General features: G+C 40.8%; 1 protein-coding gene across 3 annotated transcripts in view; it reads right to left on the bottom strand.

Annotated features, from left to right (window-relative positions):
- ASTN2 (astrotactin 2) overlaps positions 1-27,229 on the bottom strand; it is a 976,097-nt gene that overhangs the window by 550,097 nt on the left and 398,771 nt on the right. For all 3 annotated transcript variants that reach the window (XM_012472754.2, XM_064378516.1, XM_012472755.3), the window contains one exon: positions 18,985-19,152. In XM_012472754.2, the coding sequence (XP_012328177.2) occupies positions 18,985-19,152 (168 nt within the window). The remainder of the gene's footprint in view (positions 1-18,984; positions 19,153-27,229) is intronic.

Genomic DNA, 27,229 nt, shown 5'->3' with positions numbered 1-27,229 from the left:
AACAGGGTCAAGAAGGGAACCCTGACCTGCTTGACTCTGAAGTCAGAGTCCCCCACCTCAACTGTACCATGTAAGATGAATTAATACAGCACAACCCTATGTCTCATCAAAATGCCCTTGGTGACCCTACTTGGCCATCTACCATACTTCTGTAGTTAAAGGAATGTAGATGAGATCATGCTATGTGGTTGTCAACTTCATGGGATCCGGGAACTCTCTTTTCCTGAAAGTTGCTCCGTGGCCTTACTCAAGTCATCTCATCTCTCTGAGCTTCATCATTTTGACCTAAAAGATGGGGAACACGGCTCTGTTCTCCCTTATTCATGAAAATGCGGTGAGGATAAAAATATTATGCTTAAACCATTCAGAACACATGATGATTAATAATTCAATTCCCCGCCTGAACAAAACCTGAAACAGCGAAGTGAAATATACAAAATAAATTAAGCCAAGGGTAATTATTCATTTTGCAAAACAGTTCTCCACTCCACAGAAGAGACTCATTGATGCTTTTTTTTTCCCCAAGCAGCAGCTATCTTTGGGAACTTAAAATTAAAATCCATTTATACAATTATAGCAAAAAGACTAATAATTTTCCGGACTGCACTTAGAGTGCAATGAGCCATACCTGTGTGTCCTGCCCATGTCTTCAGACAAGGCGGTCTATAGACCCATAAAGGGTAAGAGAGGAGTGGGACTTTTGCTTTTCTCTACTTAGGAATTTGAGACAAAAGAAGAGATCCTTTGGATTGTGTGCTCTTTCTGAGGCATTCCTTCCTCTGAATGACCGCAGCCTCAATCGCAGGCAGATGGTCAGGGTCACAGCTAGCTTCCCCAGGAAACAAGGGAATTGTCTTTTCCAGTCCGTTCCATCTGGAATATTATGCAATTTTACATAATGTGTACATTCAGCTGAACCCAGCTAATTGTCCCTTTGCTAATCTCATACCTGATTATATTCTTTTTTTTTTTTTTTTTGAGAAAAAGTTTTGCTCTTGTTGCCCAGGCTGGAGTGCAGTGGTGCGATCTCAGCTCACTGCAATCTCTACCTCCCACGTTCAAGGGATTCTCCTGCCTCAGTCTCCCAAGTAGCTGGGATTACTGGTGCCCACCACCAGGCCCAGCTAATTTTTGTATTTTTAGTACAGATGGGGTTTTGCTATGTTGGTCAGGCTGGTCTCAAACTCCTGTCCTCAGGTGATCTGCCCACCTCAGCCTTCCAAAGTGCTGGGATTACAGGCGTGAGCCACTGCACCCAGCCCCCTGCCCTGCTTCTGCTTTATGTTTTCTCTCTTTTCTCTCCATCTCTGTCTCTCTTTCTGTTTCTCAATGTTGTGTTTTTGTCACAGGCTCAGTTTCTCTATTTGGTCTCTGCTTCTGTTTTTTTCTTTCTCTGTGTGTCTATGCTCTTTACCATTTGTCTTTCTCTATGTCTACTTTTTAGAATGCTCTGCAGTAAAAATAACTTGAGTTTAGTATCAGAGATGTCCAAGTAAAATCCCCAAATCAACTTTAATTTCCTTATCCACAAATATAAAAGACAAAAAGTATAGTTTGCCTACTTTAAGGTTCAATATGAAGATGAAATAAGACAAAGCATGTAAAGGTGCCACCAAAAAAGAATATAGTCATTTCCTGTTAAATCCATTTCCCCCTCCCTTTCTTCTTAAGAATTCCCTTGTTTGTTTGTTTGCTTGCTTTTAAGACAAAGTCTTGCTCTGTCACCCAGGCTGGAGGAATTCAGTGGCATGATCTTGGCTCACTGCAACCTCCGCCTCCCAGGTTCAAGTGATTCTCCTGCCTCAGCCTCTCCAGTAGCTAGGACTATAGGCACGTGCCACTATGCCTGGCTATTTTTTCTATTTTTTAATAGAGATGGGATTTCACCATGCTGGTCAGGTTGGTCTTGAACTCCTGGCCTCAAGTGATTGATCCGCCTGCCTTGGCCTCCCAAAGTGTTGGGATTACAGGTGTGAGCCACTGCACCCAGCCTTTCTTCGAGTTCCTTAATTTCCCTTCTTTATCTTCCCTTGTCTTCCCTTCTATTCACTCCACTGTCTTTGTCCCACTCTCAAGCAAGCGCTCACACTACAGCCCCCACTTTATGGCAATAAATTAATTGCAGAATAGTGCAGGTTCCCATTACCAAGGCTCTTGTTCTTTTACAAAACATTTTTACAGTACATTTCCTGGTATATAATGAAGAATCATTGTGAAGCATTAAAATTAAGCAATGTGTGTCTAAATGGCCTGCATCAGGCTTCACTACGGAGTCAGTCTTTGCTGTTAGGCCCACTTACAGCCATTGGAGAGTGTGACGGGCTGTTCACACCACACTGGGTAAGGTTACCTGACCTTACCTGACTCGTGTGGGACATTTTGAATTCTGGATGCCCTGTCCAAAGGAAGAGTCCTGGTTTTAGCAACATAAATCCATACCCCACCTCCCCATATATACTCCAATTTTCTGGTAGAAACTCAAACCATCTAGTGAAGTTTTAATTAAGAGACCATTCAACATTGTAGCTTAAAGGCAGGGACATAAGAGAGTATTCAGCACTGTAGCCAAAAGGCAGGGACACACACACACACACACACACACACACACACTCTCCTCCTCCTATTCAGAGGCCTTTAGTCATCCACACTGAATCAAATGCTGCCTTCAGTCAAGCAAAAGGAGAGAGGACAGTATACCACAATGGGCAGGTTTTCTACAAAGAGTAACAAATAACCAGAAAAGGCAAGTGCCACTGCTAAGTGCTGCATTTTAAAGGGTTTTCTAGAGGTCCCTTCTGCACAGGAATCTGTCATCATGCCTTCCACTTCATCACCATTAAGTCTTTTGTGTGTTAAGTATTGCCAGCACTGGGGGGTTCTTTTTGTCCCTGATTCAATAATTCCCATATGTCGAACACATGTATTTTCCATATAATACAGCAGGTACTTGGTACTGATAATAATTGTCACAATAACCTACCAGAGAATACTTTTCCCTCTTATTAAAAAGAGCAGGAAATTGAGGCTTGGGGAAATTAAGTGATTTGCTGAAAATTATACCAATGATCAGGGCAGAGTCCCTGATCAGGCTCCACTCATGGTTCCCCCATTGCATTCAGGGCAAGATTTCAGCCCTGGTCTGTCTGATTTCAGTTCTAGGCTCTTGCCATGTTGCCCTGACTGCCTCTCTAAAAAATGAAACAGCCCAGCATTCATGCAGCTTGATCATGAGCTCTTGGAAAGGGGTGTTGGTGTCTCTATTGCTTCTCTCCCTGGTGACTGACTCAATCTTCAGGCTCAGTCAATATCTATGAAACAAAGACATTTATGAAGCTTACGAGGAACACATGCCCCAGACCCTCTGCACTGAAACACTTACTTTTGTGAATGAGTGTACCTGAGCACATCTCTGTAAGACAAGCCCAGAAAAGCAATGCCAGAAACCAGTACCACCTTCACATGTGGCAAGAGACCATGCAAAGGTAATGGCTCGAGTTTAGAGCTGGGAGGATGGGGCTTTACATCCCAAGGATAAAATACTTTGACTGCTTAATATGTTTTCAAGAGGAAGGAAATCAAGCACCATTATGGTAGTGTGATGACCTCCTCTCTGCTACTAAGTTACTGAATTATTAAATAAACACTCCCAAAACCTCAAGCTAATCAGGTGTAGAAGGAAGTGTCGGGCCAGGTAATCTGCAGGGCTCCACCCGCCCCTGGAACCTTTTGTTCAATGCCTCCATGATGCCCAGTTCTATTTGTTATCACAGGAGAGTGTTTAAAGGCTTCTCAGGAGAAGGGGTAGAGAGGCAACCGTCATTATTAAAGTTTTCCCCTCCAAATTTAAAGGGGGCAGTTAGAATTGTTAAGGGCAGGGTTATCACTGAAGAATGAGCACCTCCTTGAGTTTTTTGCCTGAGGCACCTCAATCACTTCATTCTGGTCCCAGCCCTGCTGGACAAAGGTATCAGCAAAGCTCTATTCACCCCCTCACTTGTATCAGACACTTGCTTCAGTGTTTCTCTTCTCCTTTCACCCTAAGTTGGTGTCATCATCTTCTAGGTCTTATCTTTAGAGCTGGTATGAAAACTGGGTCTGGTCAAACACAGGCGGGAGACACAGTGAGCAGATTCCTGAACTCTAATGTCAAAACATGAAAGCAGTTCACCAGAACCTCCCTGGGGCAGAGACAGCAGCTTCCTTTGCTAACTACCTCCACTGCTGAGCACAATGCCTGGCACATAAGTGATGTGCACTAAATAATAGCAATGAGTGAAATGCAATATCTGGATTCTGAATGCTTCTTTCTGCCTTGCTTTTCCCACCCTGATCCAAGCCACCACCATCTCTGGCCTGGATTGCCACATCAGTCTTCCCATTAGTCTCCGTTCCAGCATGTTTACCTCTGTTTCTACAGATATTTTCTCAATACAGATCCCAGAGTGATACTCTTAAAAGTTAGATGCTGTCACCCCTCTGCTCAGACTTCCCCAGTGGTTCCCCATTGCATTCAGGGCAAATGCAAATGTTAATGTTTTAAAAATATTCTGCAAGGCCCACCCAGGGGTTGTGGCCCTCTGACTGCTCTGTGATCCCATCTCCTAACATCCTTCTAGTAACCAGTTCAACCCAGCACATTATCCTCTATGATTTCCTTCAAATAGTTAAGGCACAATCACCTCTCCCAGCCTTCGCACAGGATTTCCCCAGATATCCTCAAGGCCTGCTTTGCTCCCACACCTTTTCAATTGTGCCTGTCTTGAACAGTCTGCTCAAATTTGCAACCATTTCTCCAATGTGTACAGACCTCTCTTTCTGCAGGCTTCACACACACACACACACACACACACACACACACGCATGCACCCCTCATCTTCTAATATTTGATACACTTTATCACTTGTCATTCAGTATAATTTTATTATTATATATAGTATGTACAATATAATTTCATTACTATAGATACCATATAGAGTAATAAAATATGTAAATTACTATTTATAGGATATACATATACTATATATAGTAATAAAATATATAAATAACTATATATAGTATATACAGTAATAAAATATATTTAGTAAATATGTGATAAAGTATATGATGTATTATATATAGTACATTATATATTTCTACAATTCATATATTGTATATATGTATATATAGTATATACATATAGATAGCACTTTGTATATGTATATATGCACATATATGTATATATAGTACTATATGTAGTACATATATATGTATACTATATACTATACAGTACATTATATGCATATACTATACATACTATATATGGTATAGTGCTATATATATATATACTATATATAGTATACTATATGTAGTATATACATGATAAATGTTATTTTTTTAACTTTGTTACTATATATTTTAACCATATTTCTATATATATTTTAACTCTGTGTCTGCCCCTTCCTCCACAATAATGTAAACTACGTGATGGCGGAGATTTTTTGTTTTGTTTTGTTTCTTCTGTCAGAGCCTCACATCTTGCTTAAATTAGGTGCTTGACAAATATATATTGAATGGTGAATGAACAAATACATGAATGAATGAATAAATACCAAAGCCAGTTCTTCAACGGGGACACCAAAGCATTAAATGAATTCAATAGACCAGGAATTGGCAAAATTTTTCTATAAAGAGCCAAATGACAAATATGTTTGGGTTGACAAGCCATAGGGTTGTGACTACTCAATTCTGATGCTATAGCACAAAAGCTGTCATGGACAAATTTAAGCTAATGAGCATTGCTGTGTTAAGATAAAAATTAATTTATAACAAAACAGCAGTTGTCCCGTGGGCTGTAGTTTGCTGACTCCTGCACTGGACTAAACACTATTAGGTAAGGCAGTGGGTCTGAATTTTCTTCTTGGTAAATATCAGTGTATAAACACAACACAGTGTCTACCACAGCACTGTCACTCAATACACATTTTCAGTGAAATGAAATATATACGAAATATAGTTTTGCTCTTCACTCTGTCACAGCACTGTCTAAGTGAGTTTGTTGCAACAATGGAAATGCTCTATGTCTCTTCAACATGGCAGCCACCGGTGACATGTGACTGCTGAACACTTCAAATATGGCGAGTGTGACTGAGGAGTTACATTTTAAATTTTATTTCATTTTAATTTACATTTTAATTTAAATGGCCAAAAATGGCTAATAGCTACTGGATTGAACACTGGAGTTCTATCACAATAATTCTTCCTTCATGATTCAACTCTAGTATCTTCCACCACCACCAGAGGAAGCCTTTCCTGACTGCTAAGGCTCACAATAACTGTCCTTTTCTTATACTATATTCATTTCACTCAATCCATGTTTTGGTCACAGCTATAATAATAACTAATGTTTTTTGAGCATTAATTACTAGGTATTATGCTAAGTGCATAATACACTTTATCTAGCTCAGTCCTCATAATTACCCTCCAAGGATTGCCATGTTTATATTCTTACCACGGTTTTACCTCTGAGCAAAACAGAAGTGCTGGAAGGATCACCAAAGTGTCCAAAGTTGTGCAGGACCCAAGTGAGCTAGGATTTGCATCCTCATCCATTTGAATCCAGAATGCAAGAGTTTGACAACAACAAGATGCTTATTAAGTGTCAACACTTGTGTTGGTCCAAGTTTCATGTGTGCATGTTATCTATCCTTCAAGAGATCAGGAATCAGTGGTCATCTTCATGCTACATAGCTCAAAGCCAGAACATCAGCTTTCAATAAAGATTTCCAGTATATAGAATTTCAGAGCTGGAGAGCACTCAGGGAAAATCTAATGGAAACGCTCTTTGTGTTATAAATAAATAAGAATCTGAAACCCATAGAGAAAAGGGGACTTGTCAAAGGTCATACCATGGGTAAATTACAAAGCTGGAAGTAGAGGCTATGGAGTTTTTATCTGAATTCAGTATTTCATCTTTCATGCATTCATTCCACCATTCATTATTAAACATTAACACAGTGTTAGACAATAGGTCAGATATGAGGATAAAGCAGTGGATAATGCAGACACAATCTTTGCCTTTATGAGGCACACAGTTTTTTAGATAGCTAGTAATTGAACACAGAACCACACAAATAAATGTATCATTCAGGGTTGTAATTACGTGTTGATAGCATAGGCTTGTGATTCAGAGGGTAAATTCTGAGGCCAGACTTCTCGTATTCAAATCTAGGCTTCATCACTTCCTAAATGACTTTGGGAAAAATCCATTAACTGTGAATTAGTTTCCTCACCTGTAAAATGAGGCAATAACACTATTTCATTACATTAATTTTAAGGCATACAACTTCTCACATTTCATTTTTATTTTTTATTTATTTTATGTATTTATTTTTTTAGAGATAGAGTCTCATTCTGTAACCCAGGTTGGAGTGCAGTGGTGTGATCATAGCTCACTGACACTTGGAACCCCTAGACTCAAGTGCTCTGCCCACCTCAGCCTCCAAGTGGCTAGGACTACAGGTGCGTGCCACCATGCCTGGCTAATTTTTAATTTGTTTTGTAGAAACAGGGTCTCACTATGTTTCCCAGGCTGGTCTTCAAACTCCTGGCCTCAAGTGATCCTCCCACCTTCGCTTCCAAAGTGCTGGGATTACAAGTGTGAGCCACCACACCCAGCCTCCATATTTTAATATTCCTGAAATGAGGATTTATCTGATAATTATTAGTATAGTATGGTATAGTATGGTTATTATTATTGGCAGCATTTTTTCCTAGTGGTCCATAAACTGTGTGTGTGTCTTAATTTATTTAAAATATAATGCATCTACCTCATATGATTATTGAGAGATTAAATGAGAAATAATATATGTGAAGGCTTAGAAGAGTGCCTGACACACAGTTACCACTGTATAAATGTGCACTATTTTTACTATTTACTATAAAGGAAAAATAGTACTAATGGAGCATAACACATTGGGGAAATAAACTAGTATAGAAAGTCACTTCCTTGAGACAGCGACATTTTAAGCTGAAACAAGAAGGATAAGAAGGAGTGAAACAACTAAAGAATACAGTTTATTAGAAAGGGGCTCCCGGCCAATGTGGCGAAACCCCGTGTCTACTAAAAATACACAAATTAGCTGGGTGTGGTGGCACACGCAGTGGTAGTATCAGCTACTTGGGAGGCTGAGGCAGAAGAATCACTTGAACCCAAGAGGTGGAGGTTGCAGTGAGCTGAGATCATGCCACTGTACTCCAGAGTGGCTGCAAAGCAAGACTCCCCCCCACCAAAAAAAAGGCAGTAGGGCTGGATGAGGAACAGACTGCAGATTGTCCCGTGTAGAATAAACAGCACCATCACTAACCTATCACATTGGCTAGAAGAAATGACTCACCATGGCTTTGTACCCTAATAACACTCTCAATTCCCACCTAGGCTTCATTAGCATCTTTTTTTCCATACATTTGTTTATTGATAATACATTTATTTTAAGGTTTTACCTAAAAGCCTCCTGGATTTATTTTTTAAATAGTAGGACATACGCCATTTTTAGAAGACCAATATATTTTTTAACACATTTTTTAGATAAAATTAAATATAGTCTCTAATTTAAATGTCAGTATATTATTTTTATGATGTTAAAATCTGGTCTTAAAAACTGAGCACTTCCCTGTTTTGGTGCCTATAATCATCAGAGATACTTCAGGCTACCTTTTTCCTATATGCAGCTTTGCGGTGGGAGATTTCAGATCTCTGACAACCTCTTTCTTTCAAGTTCCGAAGGCAAGGTTGCCTTGGACTTTCAATGGGACTGGCAAGTTCCCAATAAGGAAAAGTTTTCACAGTCTCTTTAGTAGTTTGCCTTAACCTTCTTGACCTTCTAAATTTTTGAACAGTCATACCTGTTGCTTGCTTTGCAGGCTCTCTGAAATTTTATGACCTCATCCTAGACACGGATTGTCCTTTCTTAAAAGACCTTAAACATCTTCCACAACATAACATTTTATAACACATTTAAGCCAAATATATCAAGACTACTGAACAGAGATAAAAAGTAGGTTCCCTACAACTCATAAATGCTGTCACAGTTCCTTCTACCTCTCAGTTCTGTATTGTTCTCTTGTCCTCAATTCAATTATTTTTGTTTTTTTCAAGCCAACTTATTCTGTAAATTCTTTGTCCAAAGGATTCATGCCTGCCTCTGAGAATTCTATACAAATAGCTATCAAAGGGAGAATCCCAGAATGCCTCTCTTTTCTCAATGCTAAGCAAATTCCCTCACACGCTAACTTCTTAAAACAGTAGCTTGGCCAAATCCCAGCAGTGATACTTAGTAAATATATGACCTTGAGAATGTCAATCAACTACTTTAAGACACAGCTACTTGTACCGAAGCAATAATAATTACCTAGAAGTATATAATAACTGAGAATAGCTACATAAAGTCTTTGCATGATGCTTGGTACACAATAAGTGCCTAATAATTTTAGATGTTTTTATTGTCACTTCAGGGTTCATGTACTTCTTGATATCTCACCAAAATTCCATTACACCTCTTTTACCTATAAGCTGTATTTGGCTGTTGTCTAACACTCCATCTGCTATATATAGAAAATGAACCTGCATCAAATGGCTTAATCTGATGAGAGAAATGGAATTTATGAGTTACTAATTTGTTTCATGGAATGTAAGCAGAAAACCTTTGGTTTCTTGTTGTTTCAATGACTTTTGTGGGAAAAGATTTTAAAATGCTTAATTCCATTATCCTTCATGTCTGAATAACAAGGTATCATATTCATTAATCAATAATTAATTCAGATGAGTTCTGTTTAATTAAGGCTCTAGTAAAATTCATGACAAAGGAGGGGTGAGGTGGAGAGCAGCATGGGTTCTGAGGATCACAAGGACTCATTTTATTGAGGATATCCCCAGGCTCTCTGGAATAGCAGCACGGTTAAACAAGAACTAACTCTAAACATATAAAGTATAGAGCTTACCTTATCTGAGTTCAGAAAAGATCAGTGCTGCCCAAGTCAGGAGAGAAAGTAAGTTTCAGAAAAGCATTAGCTATCCCTGAGAGAAGTCTTTATTTAGCAAACACACACTTTAGCCAGTGTTGTCAACTCCCTGGGAACTCTCCATGGTGCTGACACAAGAAGCCTACACCTTACTGATTGAACAAGCTTTGACACTTTAGCAGCTGAAACTTGATTCTCATCCAACCATCCAACCATCCATCCATCCATCCATCCATCCATCCATCCAAGAAAAGATGTATTAATACAGGAACTGTTTCATTTTCAGATACAGCAATAAAAAAGGTGAGCAAAGGCCGAGTCTTTCTATAATATATATACTCATATACAAATGTCCCCTCTTTAGTCTTCCAGAAAGTTGGTTCTCTATGGACAAATATCAGCATATTTTACTGTGCATTTCACCTACTCATTATTATACTTAAATATATATGCTCTATCTCCTAGAAAGCTCTAAAGATACCGTTTCCTTTGAAACAGAGAATTTCTCCATCACTATAAATTCTTGGAATGTATAGCTTCATAAAAATCCTTGTATCCCTTTAAACTTTAGTAATATAGGGATCAGCAAATATTAGAAACAATCTGTAAACATTGGAATTATTTAGTACAATATAAGATTGCTATATGATACAACCACATAAACTGTATTCTTATTTAATATCCTACTACAAATGAAAAGTAGCTGCTCAATACATGGAAATAAACTGAATGTGACAGTGAACATGATAGAAGTTCATACCAATTGTGGTAAGAAAATTCAATTTGCTATAAATGCCATTTACAAATTGTTTCAAATATACTTATGTGCTAAGTTATTAGTGCTTAAAAAGTCATAGAAACACGGATTTTGAGCTTGAAAATAACTTAGAAATTATTTAGACTTTTAATTTGTATCTGGCTACTAATTTATGGTGTGACATTGGACAATGTGGTTAGCCGTGATAGCATTTGGTCTCCTCATTAGATTATACTAGATGATGGCTAGGAACCCTTCTTACACTAAAAGTATGTTCCCATTCATGGCTTTGTTGAAGAAAAAGAATCTGAAGTTCATGGTATGCAACATAGGCAAGGTGAAATGGCAAATTTGTGGCAAAGTTGACACTAGGATTGAAAGTTAATAATTTTTTTCTTTTCTTTTCTTTTTTTCTTTTTTTGAGACAGAGTCTCACTCTGCTGCCCAGGCTGGAGGGCAGTGGTGCAATCTCAGCTCACTGCAACCTCTGCCTCCTAGGCTCAAGCAATTCTTGTGCCTCAGCCTCCCAAGTAGTTGGGATTACAGCCATGTACTACCATGCTCAGCTAATTTTTGTATTTTTAGTAGAGACAGGGTTTCACCATGTTGGCCAGGCTGGTCTCAAACTCCTGGCCTCAAGTGATTCACTTTCCTCAGCATCCCAAAGTGCTGGGATTACAGGCACAAGCCACCATGCCTGACCGGTAATTTTTTTCATTGGAAAAGTTTAAAAGTCACACAAGGACTAAATAAAAGTTCAGCAGATAGGAATGTCTAGCTTACTCTAAATTTCTCTTTCAGCTGGTTAACTCCTAGAGGGCAGAGACGATATCATATTTTCTTCTCACATAGTCTAATGCTATGCACATTGTTGGATTAAACGTCTCATGAAATATTTATTGAACTAACAAGTCATGATACACATGACTGAATAACTGATTATAAAAATAAAAGAAAACCTTGTATTGGGTTTCCACCATATACTATCCACTGCACCAGTGCATTTTAAATTTTATTTTTCATCTCATCTTTACAACAATGCAAAAAAATAGAAATTATTCTTCTTATTTTTTTTTAGTTATATAAAATAAGGCTTGAATATGTTAAATGACTTACTCAGTTCCCTACAACCAGGAAATGGAGAAAAGAATGTCTGACTCAGGAAGATATTACGTCTCATCCAGTGTTGTGCTAGTAAATGTTTAATGATTGTCGTTTTGAAAAAAAAAAAAACCTCTGATTTTGTAGCATTTACCAATTTTGTTGGTGTATACATCCTCACCATAGCATATTTTCAGGCTATCAACATGCCATCACTGAACAAAGAGTTGGGAAAAGATGTTAACAGTCAACTCTCATGATGCCACGTGAGCTGGCTGCAGCTCATCACGGATCTAATTCCATAGTCATCCCTGTGGGTGGTACTAATTGTTGAAATCCCTGGAAAACCACACCGGAGATGGGCTGTGGCATGCAGCCAGGAAAACTTGGCCAGGTTCATCCATGCACCAAGACAATTATAAACACTTTTTTCAGCGGTAGCATCCTCTCCACTTTCCTCCTCCTTCCCTGTCACTTGGGAGAAATAATTCTTCTTATCAACACATCCATAAAAGCTTTAAGAAATGATAACCAGTGCTTTGACTCCATGATTCTGTCCAGCTCCACAGGTTTGACTCACGAAGGAGAGACTTACTCAAAAGAAGCTAAGCCACTTTTGACATATCAAGACCCAAATATGTATAGGGCTTCAGGGTTTAGTTTTTCCATGACTGTCTCCAAATTCTAATTCCCAATGGAAAGCAAAGAGTGGAGAAAGTTCTAGCTATTCTTTTAGGGAGTTGATGCTCTCCAAAACAGGTGGACAGATGTTCTTAAAGTCTGTATCCTTACCTTTTAAGGACCTCTCTTCATATTACCTTCCCAACCTCATCCCCTGCCACTCTCCCAGTGCTCTGCCTGCACTTCATTCTCCAGATGTTAGCACAACTAAACTGCTCTCTGGGTTCTACAATAATTCTAAACTTTCCTCTTTTTCAAAAAATCAAGTTCCCTCTGCTAAAGCACCCTCCATACTCAGAGTCCCTACTGATTTTACAAAACTGAGCTAAAAGGTCATCTTCTCCATGATGGATCTCCTGAAATCCCCATCTAGAATACATTTCTCCCTATTCTGCAGCCATAAGGCACTTTGTTAATGCATTGTTCTTGATTTATGCTACACTGTGTTTTTGATAATAGCTATATATGAGCAGATTCTTTTTATACCTGTGAGAATGTAAAATCCATGAAGGCAAGAACATTGTGCAATTTGTCTGTGATTTCCCATAACACTTAACACACCAACTTACGAGTTGCAGAATTAAGAAAATCTTGCTTGAATTGAATCTAATGAATTGAACTAAATTTTACAACGTGGATCTGAGTTAAGCCCCATGAAAATATATTTAGGGATCTATGTTCCCATTTCAATTTTCTACCTGTAGACAGTCCTATCCATTTATGCCTTGAGTGACTTATAAGAGCAAAGTGCTTTGCTGAGTATTGGGATGGAAAGAATATAGGAACAGATATGATCTCTGGCCCTAAGGAGCTTATTTTCTAGTAGGGGAGACACATTTTCAAACCATAACTCAAGTTTTAATCTGGTTTTTAGTCAACAAAGAACTCTGATGATTCCGTAGAAGAAAACATCCATTCTACTGAGAAGAAGTAAGAAGAAATTAAATGAATAGGATTGTGGAAGGTAGATGATCAAAGGGTGGAAGACATTTCAGGTGGAGGGAAGAGTTGAACTCTGGTCAGTAGGTGAAACTTTACATGGCGATGCTTGGGGAATAATTGTGAGTGTCAGCAGAGTAAGGAACGGAAAGAGGGATGCTCTTGGAGATGTGGTGGAATAAGAGAATGAGACCAGGGTATCCTAGAATCCAGATAACTGGCTGCTGCCCAGTTGTTGGTGACCCAATTTTTCTAGAGCTGCAAAATATTTCACTTGAGCTCTTGTGTAAATGGATAAAAGGGAAAAAAACTAGAATTGGTATGTACAATTGTTTCAGGAAGCATACGGAGGAAAATTCCCTTCTTCCTTCCTGCTTGTATTATTCTTTGTCTCTTAATTACATGTCAGGTGTTATGCTGATTTTTTTTTTTTTGAGACAGAGTCTTGTCCTGTCGCCCAAGCTAGAGTGCAATGGCACAATCTCAGCTTACTGCAACCTCCACCTCCTGAGTTCAAGTGATTCTCCTGCCTCAGCCTCCTGAGTAGCTGAGATTACAAGTGTGCACCACCATGCCCAGCTAATTTTTCTATTTATAATAGAGACAGGGTTTCACCATGTTGGTCAGGCTGGTCTCAAACTCCTGACCTTGTCATCCACCCGTCTTGGTCTCCAAAGTGCTAGGATTACAGGCATGAGCGACCATGCCCAGCTGCTGAATTTTAAAGATAGCAAGAAAAATGAAACAGACATCTTAAACCTCCCTCCTTGCTCCAACAAAGTTTATAGTCTGGTGATAATTCCAGACAAGGAAAGAACAATGACTCTGTAGAGGAACGAGGTCATGACATATGGAAGCACAGAAGGCTATGACAGTAGGGAGGAGGACCCCTTCCTCTTTTGAGGGCTAGAGAGAGAGGGTCAGGAATGCCACCTGTGGGAGGAAATGTGTTTGGGCTGAACATGTAGGAAATAAAAAGAAGCCCCTGCTGTCCCAATAAAAGGAAAAAGACATTTCAAGGGGAGAAACAGCCTGTAAAAGGGACAGAGGCACGTAAGGGCATGGTGCCTTCAGGACACTGCACGTGGGTGATGTACCTAGAACCCAGGACACAAGGGGAATAGAGGCAGAAAATGAGGAGATAGAAATAAACACAGTTTTGTTAAGATAATTAAATGAACACATTTGGCAACTGAGTCATTCCCTTTGAGTGGGGAACATGGGAGGACTATTTGGGAGTGTTCAGAGCCTTGCTGCAACAGGGTAGTCCTTGAGCCAGAAGCAGCAGCAGCAGCTCCCAGCTTGTTAGAAATGCAGAACCTCAGGCTTCACTCCACACCTGCTGAGGCTTTAGAAGCACTGGTTTAAGGCATGGAAACTCGATTTATGTCCTGGCTTTGCAGTTTGCCAGCTGTGTGATCTTCATCCTGTCCGCTGTCTTCTCTGGACATCAGTAGCATCCAGCCATGAAGTTGAGAAGGTGGACCTAGTGGATTCTAGTGACATTTCCAGCTCGAAAGAGTATGTGTGTGTGTGTGTGTGTGTGTGTGTGTGTGTGTGTTAAATTCTAGAGGATATTGGTGGAAGAGTTCCTTATTTTTCAAACTGGCTAACACAGAGTTCCTTGGATGACCCACTGCTTAGAATTATGCCCTCAAGTCTGTGGCTAATGGAGAACAACATTAGAAACCACAAACTTGCACCTGAAAGCAGATCAGCTGGGGAACTAGAAGGTCAGACCCACAGGTACTCACCACTTGTCTAGCTTGGGTTTTACAGATGGAGGCAAAGAAGGGGGCCCCTTCTATTCCCTTCTACCAATAATCTTGCTTTTTTTTTCAAGGAAAAAAAAATGGGAAAAAAATCTAAGGGGCCAGATCCAGAGATACAGAATTCCACAAGGGCTTACCTAGTTTTGGGGGTAAGAATAATCTAGAATTTGTGTTTCTGTTCATGTATGTGTATGTGTTTATGTGTGTGTGTGAGTGTGTGTGTGTGTATATGTTTTGGTGGTTAGGGGTAGGTGAGGGTGGCAGTGACTTAAAGCTTAAACATCTTGATTAAAAAAAGAAGCTTAGCTGTCTGGTTAGATGATGCAGAAGAGCTGTGTTGCATTTTCAAATCACTTCTCCAGTTGGCCTATTTATTGATTGATTGATTTTTGGGACAGGATCTCACTCTGTTACTCAGGCTAGTATGCAGTAGCATGATCATGGCTCACTGTAGCCTCGACCTCCAGGACTCAAGCAATCCTCCCACCTCAGCCTCTACAGTAGCTGGGACTATGGGCATGTGTCAACACACCCGGCTAATTTTTGTATTTTTTTATAGAAAAAAGCCATGTTTCCCAGGCTGGTCTTGGACTCTTGGGGTCAAGTGATCCACTCACCTCAGCCTCCCAAAGTGCTGGGATTACAGGTGTGAGCCATCGCACTTGGTCTAATTGGCCTATAGAAAGGCTGCAAAAAATATGTCAAAACAGGCTCCTTACTAAACAATTAGAGGGAATGGTGGTTATAAAGCTAAATCATGGCCCTACCTGGCAGAAACATAAAAGTTAACCTGAAGAAATCCTCTCCTTATTTCTGAACAGGTGTCCCATTGAAAAGTGAAGAAATCCTCAAATAGACGGAGGAGAGCCTCGACCTGGGCTACTGCACTGAGCACTGAGACCTCTGACCTCTGCACAGAGGCTGTTTTCTTGTAACCAGTTTTCCGTGCAAGCCAGCCAGACTCTTGTGAATGGAGAGAAAGATGAAGTTCCAGAGAAAACAGACCAATACAAATTATAGGGGGAAGCAGAAGATTGAGAGTAAGGAACCCTGAGGTTCTAATCCCGGTTTCACTTTAACTTGCTTTGCAACCTTAGCAAGTTCCTTTTTCTCTCTGGCTCCTGTTCTCTATTTGAGGACAATATGAACCATCATTTATTGAGCACCAACTATGAATAAGATACTACCCATTTACCTAGCATTTAGTATAAATAAGATAGTGTCTCACAGGTTTAAATGCCATCTAGATGCTGTAGACTAGCAAATTTCTATCCCCAGCTAAGGCCTCTTCTTTGAATTTGAGTTGTTTGGACCTGTAGTGAATTCTTATAATTTTATGTTGCCTTAGCACCCATTTAAAATACAAGTTTCATTTTTTTTTTTTTTTATCAGAAGTAGGGCTCAGTCACCCTTGACAAAATTTATAGTTCTATAGTTCCTTCCAGTTCCTCAGTGTGGTCAAAGTAGGTACCTACCTACAATGGAAATGACAAAGCAAAGGTTGCTGCCTGGGCAACAGAAGTAAAACACCACATCCAAATGGCCCAAGCCAGTGGCCAGAACTTAGAGGCATTTTTTCCACCTAGCAGATGAGGTTCCTGCTTTCCTGTCATTTCCTTTACAGGTACCATTCAGACGTTTGCTCATGAACTTAAAGTGATCCATATCCTATTCCCCAATACATATAGCTAGCTGCCTCTCTCTCTCTCTCTCTCTCTCTCTCTCTCTCTCTCTCTCTCTCTCTGACCTAGGAACAAATGACTGCCATCCTGACTCAGAATCTGTAAGTAAATCTTGGAACTTGTTTTCCATTGGGTGTTTAATGTAATCTGTGCCTTCTATTTGAAGAATCAGGGGCTATCCCAGGCCCTGGATGTTGGGGAGAACACAAAGGCAGGCTGCCAGCACCAGACTGATGGTCAGGCAGGCATTACCTGGGCATAGGTTAGACAAACCACCAAGGGTGGCAACCGGTATAACTGAGCTTACTGTGTGAGGGACTCCTGGGTCACAGTAAAAAAAAAGTATCCTGTGAAGGGCACACTGTAAACTCTTACACCCAGCCCCGCTTTATTTCCCATTTTGGCAGAGTTGCTAGACATTCTAGTACTGGAACCCCACTTTAGCTGGGGGCTCTCAGATCAGGACCCAAATGCCCCTTCTCCACTGATGTTTAGTAGTCACCTTGAACTTATATCCAAAACAGCACTCTTTACTTTCCTCACACAGCACTGACCTTCCTGCAGCATCCCCTGACACAGTAAATAATAACTCAATGCGTCCCATTGTTGAGACTGAACAATTTGGAATAATCTTTGACTCCATTCTATTTATCGCATCCTATACTCAGTAATAAATTCTGTTGAGTGTATACTCTTAAATACATCCAGAATCTGATCATTGTTCACCATCTTCTTCTCTCACCTCCATGGTCCAAGCCACTACAAACCCTTGCCTAGATTAGAGCAATAGAACCCTTGAACACCCCTGAATCAATCTGCCCCACAGCAGCCAGAATGTTCCTGTTCAAACGCAGGTCATAGCATGTTGCTTCTTTACTCAGAATCTCCCAAGGACTGTCCGTCTTCCTCAGAGTAGAATCCAAAGTCCCTATTATCCTATATACCCCCAGGCTTCTGCTTCTCAGCTTTCTTCTCCTTGTCTTCTTCTTTCTCCCAGCCATCCTGGCCCCCCTACTAGTGCCGAATAAACAGCACATTTGCGTGTTCTCACCCGCAGAACACTGTCTCTTTTACCTCCTTCTGCCTGGAACACGTCCCTTGGATATTGACATGGTTTCTTCCCCCATTTCAAAGTGCCTGCTCAAATGGTACCTTCTCAGAGAGGCCTCCCCTGACCACTCTCTGTATAATGAAACTCCACCCAAACTCCCAGCTTGGCATTCCATCTGATTTGTACATTACCAGCATCTATCATCACCTCGCAGAGTCTATATATTTACCTGCTTATTTGATTACTGCAGCACTGTCCCACAGAAATTTTCAGAATGATGGAAATAGTCTGTATCTATATTGTGCAACAATGTAGCTGCTAGTATATGGCGCACTTGAAATCTGGCTGGTGTGACTGGGAAAACGAATGTTTAATTTTATGTAATTTCAATTAATTTAAAATAAAATGCCACACGTAGCTAGTGGCTACCATATTCCACAGTGCAGGTTTAGTGTCTACCCCACTGGCAGGTAAACTTCATGAGGTTGGAGATTTTGCACATTTTGTTCACTGCTGTATTCCCAATACCTAAAAATGTGCCTGGCTATTAAAGAAATACCTGCTGAGTGAGTGAATGAATATGTTATGAGCTTTCCACACAGCATCTCATTCAACCCTAATGACAGTTTTGTGGGTTGGGTGCTATTTTCATTCTCTTGTACTGAAAGGTAGGCAGTGTCTTGCTCAAGATCACCCAGCTAGTACCAAGAAGATAGTCTCTGAATGCAGGGATATCGGAAGTGCAGACATTTTGCTTGTCTGGAGTTGGACCAGATGTTCTCTGTGGTCCTTTCTTACTCTGAGATTCTGTGGTTCTCTTAAGAATTTCCTCCCTTGAATGGCAATGGGAGCACATAGATTAGCGTTCATTAGATTGATGAGCCTTCTTATCCAGCCACTTGTCAATGGCTCAGAATCCATGGTTCTTTAGGTAGAGGGAGCACAGAGGCTCCTTCAATTCACCCTCTCCCGCCCTCTATCCCTACCCTGGCTCCCATGACTTACCGGTTTCTGGGTCGCAAAGCTGCTCGCAGGCATCTGTCGTCCTTTGTCCACAGAGGTCCCTCACCCATGGGGAGGTGGCATTGATCTGGTAATATAGGGAAAGCTTGGCAGGGTTTAACCAGTCGGAGATGTCCAGGTAGCTCCCTTCACTCACCACGAAGCTGCTTCCTATGGGTGAACAAAGAGAGATAGCTACTTTCTTGCTGATTTTAGGGTCTTAGCTGATGCTACAGAACACAGAGAGGTGTGTACATCCACATCCCCTAGGTCATCTGATCTCACTCGTCTAAGCGCACTTGCAATGTACCCATTATGGTATTGCAAGCCCATAGGGAGATAGAGGCAAATCAAACATGGGAGAGAGTTCAGCCTAGTGATGAAAGACAGCCCCTTAGACTGAGAGGGAAGTAGGGTCAAATTCAGGATCTTCCCTTACTAGGCACTGACTTCAGGCAAGTCACACAGTGCCCCTGGGTCTTGGTTACTTTCTCTTTAGAGGAGAATATTAATGGAACCTCACGGAGTTGATAGGAGAATGAAATAAATAAATTTAATTCAACAAAATAAATGCATGCAGATAAAATGCTTAGCTGGCACCTGACTTATTCTAGGAAATAATGATTAAATATTAAATTTCAAAGGAAATGAGAAAAGCTAATGTCCCTGTCACTCAGGTATCTCCTGTGAAACAGGTGTCATTGATGCCCACAGGGGCCAGGTGACTGATATCAATAGGAGAGACTGGCTGAGTGTGAAGGAAATAGCATCCAGGACTCCTCGCCTAGCTTGTGTTGTTTGTTTTGTTTTTGTTTTATTATGAGAAAGACAAAAAAATATATAGAGACAGAACAGGATTGAGAAGACAGAGACAAAGTGAGATTTCCAAAGAAATCCCCAGCACCTGTAAGGAACAGAGCAGCAGCCACTCCAGAAAAAATGTCTAGATGTTGCAAATCAGTAAGGAGAAGGTGGGGTTTGGGATACAATGAACACTGTAGGCTCCATTAAAGTGGAGCAGCTATGGGCCAGGCACAGTGGCTTATGCCTGTAATCCCAGCACTTCAGGAGGCTGAGAAGGGCGGATCATGAAGTCAGGAGTTCAAGACCAGCATGACCAATATGGTCTAATCCCTTCTCTACTAAAAATACAAAAATTAGCCAGGCATGGTGGCATGTGCCTGTAATCCCAGCTACTTAGGAGGCTCAGGCAGAAGAATAACTTGAACCCAGGAGGCAGAGGTTGTAGTGAGCAGAGATCATGCCACTGCACTTCAGCCTAGGTGATAAGAGTAAGAAAAAAAAAATAATTGGAGCAGCTATGACCCAGCTCCAGCAGCTCTTGCCACATGGAACTAAAGGCCAGTGGTACCAGATCTTCAGAGTGTCTTCAGGAGAAGCTAAACATTAACATTTTTGTTATAATCAAGTAATATTTCAACATTTCTGATGACTAACATTTCTTTTTGAGTGCTTGCATAGACCAATATTTGCTCTAAAATGTTATTATCCCACATATATGTGGAAACATACATGTAATGTATTACTATATTACATATACATGTATAATATGTATTCCCCACACGTGCACATGTACACACACATATATACACACACACTTTTTTGAGGAGGCAAGAAACAGAAGCCCATTCAGGATGGCTGCATGTAAGTTGCAAATGATGAGTATACGCGTGTATAGCAATAAAACAAAACAAAGATAGAACTTCAAAGGGGGAAAAATATGTACCCAAACAAGACCAGGCTTCACAAAGCTGGACAGGGAGTGTGAATCTAGATTGATGGCAGAGCTAGGGACTGCAGCAGAAGGAGACTTTAAATTGTATTTTATAATTAACATGACTCAGCTTCTTTCTTTGTGTCTACCTCGTTGTCAACTAAAACCAAACAAACAAAAATGGTGTATGCAATTCGTTCTCCAAAGACAGACTCAGTTAATGAGAATCATATGGGTTCTAGAGAGGCCTCTCTGTCAGGTTACATCTGACTCTGCTGGCTGACCTATGGTTGGACTCCTTTGGGCTCTGGTGCACAGCTGTGGTCCAATGAGCAATGGCCAGGGAGGCGGGATCACATCAGACCGCACCTGGCTGTCTGAGCATCTAAGACTGTGGGAGGAGAAGTTTCTCTGGAAATAGTAAGGGTATGACCGGCAATGATTATCTTCTTTCATTTACACAAATCATATGATTTCTGTCATCCTATGCAATAAATCCCCAAGGCACAGTGGACAACATAATTTTGGTGCAAAAGAAAGAGACACCTTTGTGAAGTAGAGGAAATAGATAGTATCAGGACTGAGATAAGGAAATGACCACATTTCAAGTTGGCCCTAAAGTCCTTGGCAGCTAAAGCAAAAAAGGAAGGAGTCTGTTGGATTCCATATCTCAAATTTCTGGCAGGAGAAGATATGCAAATCTATCTGCAAAGCCATATTTCCCCCCCTGGAAATAAGCCCAAGCAGAAACATGTCACATGGGTCCTTAAGCAAGGCACAGAACATCAGTATCAACTACAGATTTTTCTTTATAAAAGCACAGTCATGCTGTTTAAATGGATAATTTTTGTATTTATTCTCACTAAAGACTGAAAGATGGATATTGAATTGTGTCCCAGGGCTGAGTTTGGTTAATCCCTCTACTTCAGGAAAGCTACACAGTGCAGTGATAAAGAGAATAGAATCGGCAAGATAAGACTTTATATCCTCACTTTTTTACTTACCAGCTCTGCAAACTTGGGCAAGAAAACAAACCATCAGTTATCCTATATGAAAAGTGTGATACCAATTCCCCTTTCCGAGGCTGATATAAAGATTACATAAGACAATGCATTTGTCTTAGGTCAGAATCACCAGATAACAGACTCAGAGGCAGACACAGGCATTCAGGACGTTTTGCAGTACATATTCTAAGAGGATGAGCGAAGTGGGATTGGGCAAAGGGAAAGGTCAAACTGACATACAGCAAAGCCCTCAGCTAATCCCATGGGGAGCTCTGGTGCTGGGATGGTCCTTCAGTGATGTTCCAAATCAAGACCAAGATGTCAGGAGTTTATGTCCCCACAATGGCCAGTCATAGGCTGTGAGCTATCCCTGGAGAGGGGGCATAATCTTGCCTGAAGTGGTCCCTTAAAACAGAAGACATTTCTCAAAAAGGGACTCAGCTGAGAGTGGCCAACCATCCACATTTCTGGGAGCTGAGGAGTAAGTGCCTAGGTGCTGCCTGAAAACCTGAGTGCATCATCACGATGTCCACTACAAGCACTGTGAAATCTCAAGGAATAGGAGCTATTTTGATCATTATTTTGAATTCTTATGAACTTAGAAGCTCTAAGTGCAATACTAGTAAACAGATTTCTCTCAACTATGAGAAATATGAGTCTCCTTGGAAGAGACTGGCTTGAAAGCAGGTACAATAAATGGAAAGTTTGTGTCCTCCCAAATTCCTGTGTTGAAATCTAATTCCCAATGTGGTGATATCTGGAGGTGGAGCCTTTGGGAAGTGATTACATGGGTGGAGCCCCTTAATGGGATTAGTGTCCTTATCAAAGAGACTCAGACTCCCAGCTACTCAGGAGGCTGAGGCAGGAGAATTGCCTGAACCCAGGAGGCCGAGGTTGTGGTGAGCCAAGATCGCGCCATTGCACTCCAGCCTGGGTAACAAGAGTGAAACTCCGTCTCAAAAAAAAAAAAAAGAGAGACTCAGAGAGTTCCCTCACTCCTTCCACCATGTGAGGATGCAGTGAGAAGTGGCCATCTATGAATAAGGAAATGGACCTTTACAAAACACCTAATATTTTAGCGCCTTGATGTTGGAATCTGCAGCCTCCAGAACTGTGAGAAATAAATTTCTGTTGTTCATAAACCAACTGCTATAGTAGGCTGAACAAACTAAGACAGAAGTTTATCCTTAATGTCTTGAAAAAGATATTATGCAGAGTTATACAGATGGTTTAATGGCAGAAGGGAGTTACTATCCTTTGAATACCCTCTGTTCATTCGTGGCATGAATGTGATATGTATTCTGCTCACTTAATCCTTACAATAGCCTTGCAGGATAGGTATTTCCTCCAATTTAACACAAGGTTCAGAGAGAAACTGCTCTGGTCAAGTTTGCACAACCAGTAAGTGGCCAAAGTAGAATTTAAACCAAGGTTTTTTTTCAGCCTTCGAACCTGGAACATTGGCATTTTTTCAAGGTATCTTGAAGCTCGGGCGTTTTGGTCAGGTTGCTTTCTATGGTCCTTTCTCTCTGTCTTAGTGCATATCATGTAGAGTTGGAGGGCTTTTGCTTTCTCTGATAGACTGTGATTTCCTACAGAGAAGAGGTCATGACTCATTAGTCCTTATCAATCCAACTCTCAGTAAAATGCCTGGCACATACCAGGAGTTTAGTGAATGTCAAGTGCATTAATGAAATCAGAGTTCCATGCTTGACTAGAGGGAAATTCAATTCACTTCATCATGGAATTGCGGAGCTGAAATGCCTCCACATTGATCCTACAGTTTATTTTTTTTCCATCCTGTGAGAGCCAGAATATAAGAGTAGCCCTTCAGAATCTCCCCAGCTCCAAACTAAACTTCAAACATCACTATCGTGGCTCCTGAGCTCTTGTTCACCCAATGGGCTCATGACATGTATTGCAAAAGTAGAGAGACAGATAAAGAAAGTCAGTGAGAAGGGTCAAGGATGTGTGGAAGGGAGGTGCCATATCAGAGCCTGAAAAGAAGTAACTTTGTGCCTAATGTAATGTTCATTTGCCCAATGTCGATTAAACTCATTCCTGTGTAAGAAATAGACATAGAGACTGAGAAATGGGCTGAATCCATTGAGAAAATTTAGGATAAAACAAGGCAGACCAAATATCTGCCCAGATATCTTTAATACAACATATGGTGTGGTAAGAATTGCCTGAAAAATATAGGCATCGTCTGGATATAAGGGAGAGGAAAAAGGAGGCTCAAAGAGGAACATTGAAGAGTTGGCCTTTAAGCTACACCTTGAAGGATGCAAAGGAGACCATGGCATAATGAACTGTTTCCTTCAGAGTAAGTGGCCACCTATGCAGCATTTACCCCTTAAAGCTAGACTCCAGAACTGGCCTGTACTACTCTTAATCTCTTTATTACTTGCAAGGCATACCACTCAAGTAGCACCTACATGTACTTTGGTAGAGTGCCATTCATTCACTCAGATATGGCTATGTGCCAAGCCCTGCAGCAGGCTTTGGTTGAATAAAATATGGTGTCTGCCTACTGATAACTTATAGCCCAGGAAGGAAGATTAGATATGAAAAATCTAAGGCAAAGCATGACTGTCTGCTTCCCTCCCCCAGCCCCTCGCTTCCCTTACTTATTTGCCCACCTAGACCATGCATCTCTTGAAGGCAAAGCCCAGCTTCATTTAACTCTACAATCACTGCCATGCTTAGTGTGTAGTCAAGGTTCAGGGTGGGCATGCGAGAGAGAAAGCAAGCACTAAGTTTAAGGAATGTCAAGCAGAGCTCTCTGAATAAATTCCATTTATCTGGGAATACAAACTACACAGAAAAGGAATAAAACGCACGATTCCATGTGCCTCATGCTTTTCTAGTTTTTCTTTGGATCCTTGTTTTATTTTTTGGCTTTAGATTAGAAGTGTCCTCCTCCCTTTACTGACTGTTCTGAGTTCCTCTCTACACTCATATAGATCTCCCCAGAGAGCAATGACTCTGAAATAAATCTCTGCCAAAATCTCAACTTCAAAATGTCATGTTTCCTTATTTTTAAATATATATATATATATATATATATATATATATATATATATATATATGTAATTTTTTTCTCCCACTGACTTGTGGGAATATACATCATCTAATTAGCCAAATGGATTTTCAGTTCAGCGCAATCATTTCGTTATCTAGCATCTGAAGCCCAGCATTGCTCAGGGGACTGCACGGGCACGGAGGTCCTCATTAACTCTGATCTTCAATTACATTGATTATAAGCCCGCTTCTGTAATTGTGCAGCATAGATCAGAGGTCAGCTGGGGAGCTCAGGCCACTCTGTAGTACACTTTGAAAAGCCAGAGGCACATCAGCCCCCAAAGAAACAGAAGGCTACAGATGAGAACCGAAAATACCGCGGAAGGAGGTATCACCAGACAAAATTGCCTGAAGAGCCAGACAGCAGCTGCAAATCCCTTTCATCACACCTCGCATCATGAGACAGACCTTTGAGAACCATGGATTGGATATTTCAAAAGAAGGCTCTGGTCACAGTGGCAAATGGTGAGCAGAGTAATGAAAGACTGTGTGGCTAAAAGATGGTCTTTGCAAATGAAGCATAGGGACTGTTTAGCCAAAAGTTTTCATTTTTATTTTCCCTTTTTCTTTAGGTAAAAATAGTTAAAGATTTCCTTCCTTCTGTTACATCATGTATACCACAGGTCCTAGCTGTCTTGGACCTGGGAGAAACGTCTTCCTGGGAACATGATGAAAAGCAAACTGTGTGATAAAGCAGTAATGAAGAACATATCTACTAACAGCCTGACAGACCCAAAAAGAATATGTATCACTTTTACCCTTCTGCTGGGTCCACAGAGCCCCAAGTCAGGCTTGAATAAATACATTCCACCACCTACCATTAACAGAAAATTATTTAAGGAGTGGGTGGTCGAACTGCAAAAATGGGGTTAAACACAAGCTTGAGAATTTCTGAGTATGGGTAGAGGCAACCTGGATAGCTGGGAGTAAACAGTCTCTCAGAGCAGCCACTCCATGAACCTCCAAGGGATTTTTATTGTGGGGGATCATTATTGTGGGGGTGGTTCTCATACAAGGATCTTTGAGAGTCCTCAGCCAGTTATCTCTGTCTTCACCTCCTGATCTTCCCCTCCCACCTCTCTTTCCTCTGCCATCTTCTTTCCTTTTGCCTTGGATCAACCCCAGCCTATTCCTCTGTATGGTTCCTACCCATTATGGGTTGGACTGTGTTCTGCCCCAAATTCATATGCTGCAGTCCTAAACTCTAGTGTCTCAGAATGTGACCGCCCTTGAAGACAGGGTCTTCAAAGAGGTAATTCAGGTTAAATGAAGTCATTGGGGTGGATCCTATTTCAATGTGATTGAGTTCCTTATAAGAAGAGGATTTGGGGGCACAGGTGCACATAGAGGAATAACCATCTGAGGACACAGTGAGAGGACAGCCATCTATGAGTCAAGGGGAGAGGCCCCAGAAGAAACCAGCCCTGCTAACACCATGATCTCAAACCTCTAATCTCCAGAAATGTGAGAAAATAAATTTCTGTTGGTAAAGCAACTCAGGCTGTGAAACTTTCTAATGCAAGCCCTAGCAAATTACCTCTGTCTTATTTCTTTTTGTTTGCTTGGTTGGTTTTATTATTATTATTATACTTTAAGTTCTGGGGTACACGTGCCGATCTTGCAGGAATGTTACATAGGTATACACATGCCATGGTGGTTTGTTGCATCCATCCCCCCGTCACCTACATTAGGTATTTCTCCTAATGGTATCCCTCCCCAACCTCCCCAACCCCTGATATCACTCCCATAGCCCCCGCAATAGACCTCACTGTGTGATGTTCCCCTCCCTGTGTCCGTGTGTTCTCATTGTTCAACACCCCCTTATGAGTGAGAACATGTGGTGTTTGGTTTTCTGTTTTTGTGTCAGTTCACTGAGAATGATAGTTTCCAGTTTCATCCATGTCGCTGGAAAGGACATGAACTCATCCTTTTTATGGCTGCATAGTATTCCATAGTGTATATGTGCCACATTTTATTTATCCAGTCTATCCTTGATGGGCATTTGAGTTGGCTCCAAGTCTTTGCTATTGTAAACAGTGCTGCAATGAACATATATGTGCATGTGTCTTTATAATAGAACAATTTATAAACCTTTGGGTATATATCCAGTAATGGGATTGCTGGGTCAAATGGTATTTCTATTTCAAGATCCTTGAGGAATCACCACACTGTCTTCCACCATGGTTACACTAATATATACTCCCACCAACAGTGTAAAAGCATTCCTATTTCTCCACATCCTCTCCAGCATCTGTTATCTCCAAATTTTTTAATGCTCGCCATTCTAGCTTGGCTGGTTTTTTGGGTTTGTTTTGAGGCAGCTCTAACTCTTTCACCCAGGCTAGAGTGTAGTGGTGTGATCATGACTCACTGCAGCCTCGACCTCCCTGGCTCAGGTGATCCTCCCACCTCAGCCTTCTGGGTT

This window comes from Aotus nancymaae, unplaced genomic scaffold, assembly GCF_030222135.1.
Source record: "Aotus nancymaae isolate 86718 unplaced genomic scaffold, 86718_ANA_hifiasm-v0.15.2.pri h1tg000003l, whole genome shotgun sequence".
In the NCBI taxonomy this organism is placed as follows: domain Eukaryota; kingdom Metazoa; phylum Chordata; class Mammalia; order Primates; family Aotidae; genus Aotus; species Aotus nancymaae.
This window is presented reverse-complemented; position numbering and strand designations above follow the sequence as displayed.